Source organism: Triticum dicoccoides, unplaced genomic scaffold (genome assembly GCF_002162155.2).
Source record: "Triticum dicoccoides isolate Atlit2015 ecotype Zavitan unplaced genomic scaffold, WEW_v2.0 scaffold126561, whole genome shotgun sequence".
NCBI lineage: Eukaryota > Viridiplantae > Streptophyta > Magnoliopsida > Poales > Poaceae > Triticum > Triticum dicoccoides.
The window spans coordinates 1-2,283 of NW_021188805.1; the positions used below are offsets into that span (position 1 = coordinate 1).

General features: G+C 44.9%; 1 protein-coding gene across 1 annotated transcript; it reads left to right on the top strand.

Moving 5' to 3' along the window:
* The first annotated feature begins 19 nt into the window (after positions 1-19).
* LOC119343416 lies at positions 20-1,759 on the top strand. The gene is made up of 2 exons (XM_037614368.1): positions 20-638; positions 1,017-1,759. The coding sequence occupies exons 1-2, from the start codon at positions 351-353 to the stop codon at positions 1,488-1,490; spliced, it is 762 nt and encodes a 253-aa protein (XP_037470265.1). The 5' UTR covers positions 20-350; the 3' UTR covers positions 1,491-1,759.
* Positions 1,760-2,283: the final 524 nt, after the last annotated feature.

The following is a 2,283-nucleotide window of genomic DNA, read 5'->3' on the forward strand; positions in this document are numbered from 1 at the left end:
GGAAATTCAACTTGTTTCAATAGTTGAGAATGTAGCCAGGATAACTATTGGAATTTCTAGTGCTTTATCTGTTTTTTCCTGTTTAGATTCCTTCTGCTGTCTGTGAGCTTTAAATTTGCTTTTATTCTGCCCTCATTTAGTTGCTGTTTTACATACTCAGGTCTGCGTCTGTCATTGTGCAATCACCGCGTGATCATCGTCGTATTCTTGCTCTGAAGAACTACATCAAGAGAGCCAATTTATTGCGGCTGGTGAAGAGGGAAAGACTGGTTGAGCAGCGGGAAGATCGTGTCGAAAGGCATGATCAAAGAGTTGAAAAGCGGGAAATTCGTGCTGATGAGAAAGAGTTGATGAATCACACCATTGCCAACGGTCTTGAGCAAGAAAGGAAAAAACTCGAGAAAGACAAGCAGGAAGCTTCCGTTGCTCTGCAACAAGATAGAATGAAGTTTGAGGAAGAAAGGAAGTCTGCTTTGCTGGCTCTGGAAGAAGGAAGGAGAAAGCTTGATGAGTACAAGTTGCAAGTTTCTCAGCAAGCAGTCGCGCATGTAAAGGGAGATGCTTCTGTTGACGAGAAGGATAAGGGGCAAGTTTCTCTTGTTGTGAGCTCTGTTCAAACTGCTGACACTCGCCTTGGGGTAATTCTTTCCTCTGAAATTTTTATATGTACTCTCCTAGCAAGTTGCTTTGATTGTGTGCATGGTATGGATCAGCTAGCTTCATGGTAGATATATCTTCCATTTTCATGTACTGTTTCCACTACGCTCTAGGAATCATACTTGATTATTGAGGCCTTTGAACTTCCTCATGATTGGATATTGCTCAGTTTAAGTTTGAAAAAGTGGCTAGTTAGGGTAATGTGATCGTAATAGTTTCATAGTTGCCATGTTTGAGGTTCTCATTTGATTTTGCTGTTGGCTTATTTAGGGGAGGAAATTCTATGAGACCAGGTCTCACGGTTTAGGTTGGTGTTTTGTTGCATTTGAGTTACTACTGATTGTCTTTTCCTGTTTCAGCTTGTGGAGAAACTTATCGACATCCCAAAGAGGACACAGGCAATGGGGAAAAGCATCTGCGAGAACTCTGAGATCGTGAAGAAGTTTATCCGTCCAAATGCATCGAAGATAAAGAAGGTTCTTAGTGCTGCAACGACCACAAGTATCATTACGGCGCTGCGAGTGGAAATCGGCCAACTGATTGGGCTCCCGTCGGGAGGCTCGAACGGAGACTCAAAGGTCCCTTTTGTGAATGGTACTGGAAATGGAGCTTCCTCTACGGTGGCTGGTGCTGAGGCTGCCTCTACGGTGGCTGCTGCTGAGGCTCCCTCTACGGTGGCTGCTGCTGAGGCTCCCTCTACGGTGGCTGCTGCTGAGGCTCCCTCTACGGTGGCTGCTGCTGAGGCTCCCTGTACGGTGGCTGGTGCTGAGGCTGCCTCTACGGTGGCTGGTGCTGAGGCTGCCTCTACCGCGGCTGGAGGCAAGGCTGTGTGAATTAGCCTGGGTGTTGGTGAAGTGCGTGGAACTTTGTGATCTATCCTCTGAAAGCTTTCTTCTGTGTGAAGTGCGCTATGTAACTGTCGTCCAAATCTCCGCTATGTAACTGTCGTCCAAATCTCAGTTAAACATTTTAGCCCTGTCGTTGTTGGCTTGAATCTTGGTTCTATGTTTTGTAACGTAATCTGGTAACGGTGTGGCGTGGATATGGTTGTTTTTGTTTGTTTTGACTTCGACGGAATCAGATTATGTTAAGGAGTGGCTTCTCTCGTGGGATTGAATATGTTTTGCCTTTCCCTGATGGTTCCGCAGTCCCATTTGGGTAGGATTCTCCAGGGATGAATGGCTGATTTAGCCTAGCGTACTGTAGCGAATATAAGTGATGTCAAAGCCTACACTGACTAGCAAGACTATTGAGGAAGCATCAGATCGAGAAACCATCAGCTTTGGTAATCGGAGGTATTTGAGACCCAGCTGTTTGAAGTGAAAATGGAAACCTCTATTGTTGAGAGCTGTGTTGCAGGAGGAACCGCATGCCCTTTGGGCAAGGGGAAATTTTCCTCTAATGCAGCTGAAGCGCCTGCGACTTTGTAATCTATCGTGTGAAAGCCTTCTTCTGTGATGTGTGTGATGTAACTGTCGTCCAAAACTCAGTTAAACATTTTAGCCCTCGTAACCTCTTTTGGTTCTACTACCTCCGTCCTGTAATGTAAGACATTTTTTGACACTAGTGGTTAATTGTTTAGTTATGTGGAAAGAGTTATGCTTTTTAATGTTTGCTTTTTTTTTT

Bases quoted from the DNA above. Each gene is read 5' to 3' on its own strand.
- LOC119343416 (XM_037614368.1), top strand. From the start codon at position 351: ATGAATCACACCATTGCCAACGGTCTTGAGCAAGAAAGGAAAAAACTC. The intron at 639-1,016 runs GTAATTCTTTCC...TTCCTGTTTCAG, and splicing joins CTGCTGACACTCGCCTTGGG to CTTGTGGAGAAACTTATCGA.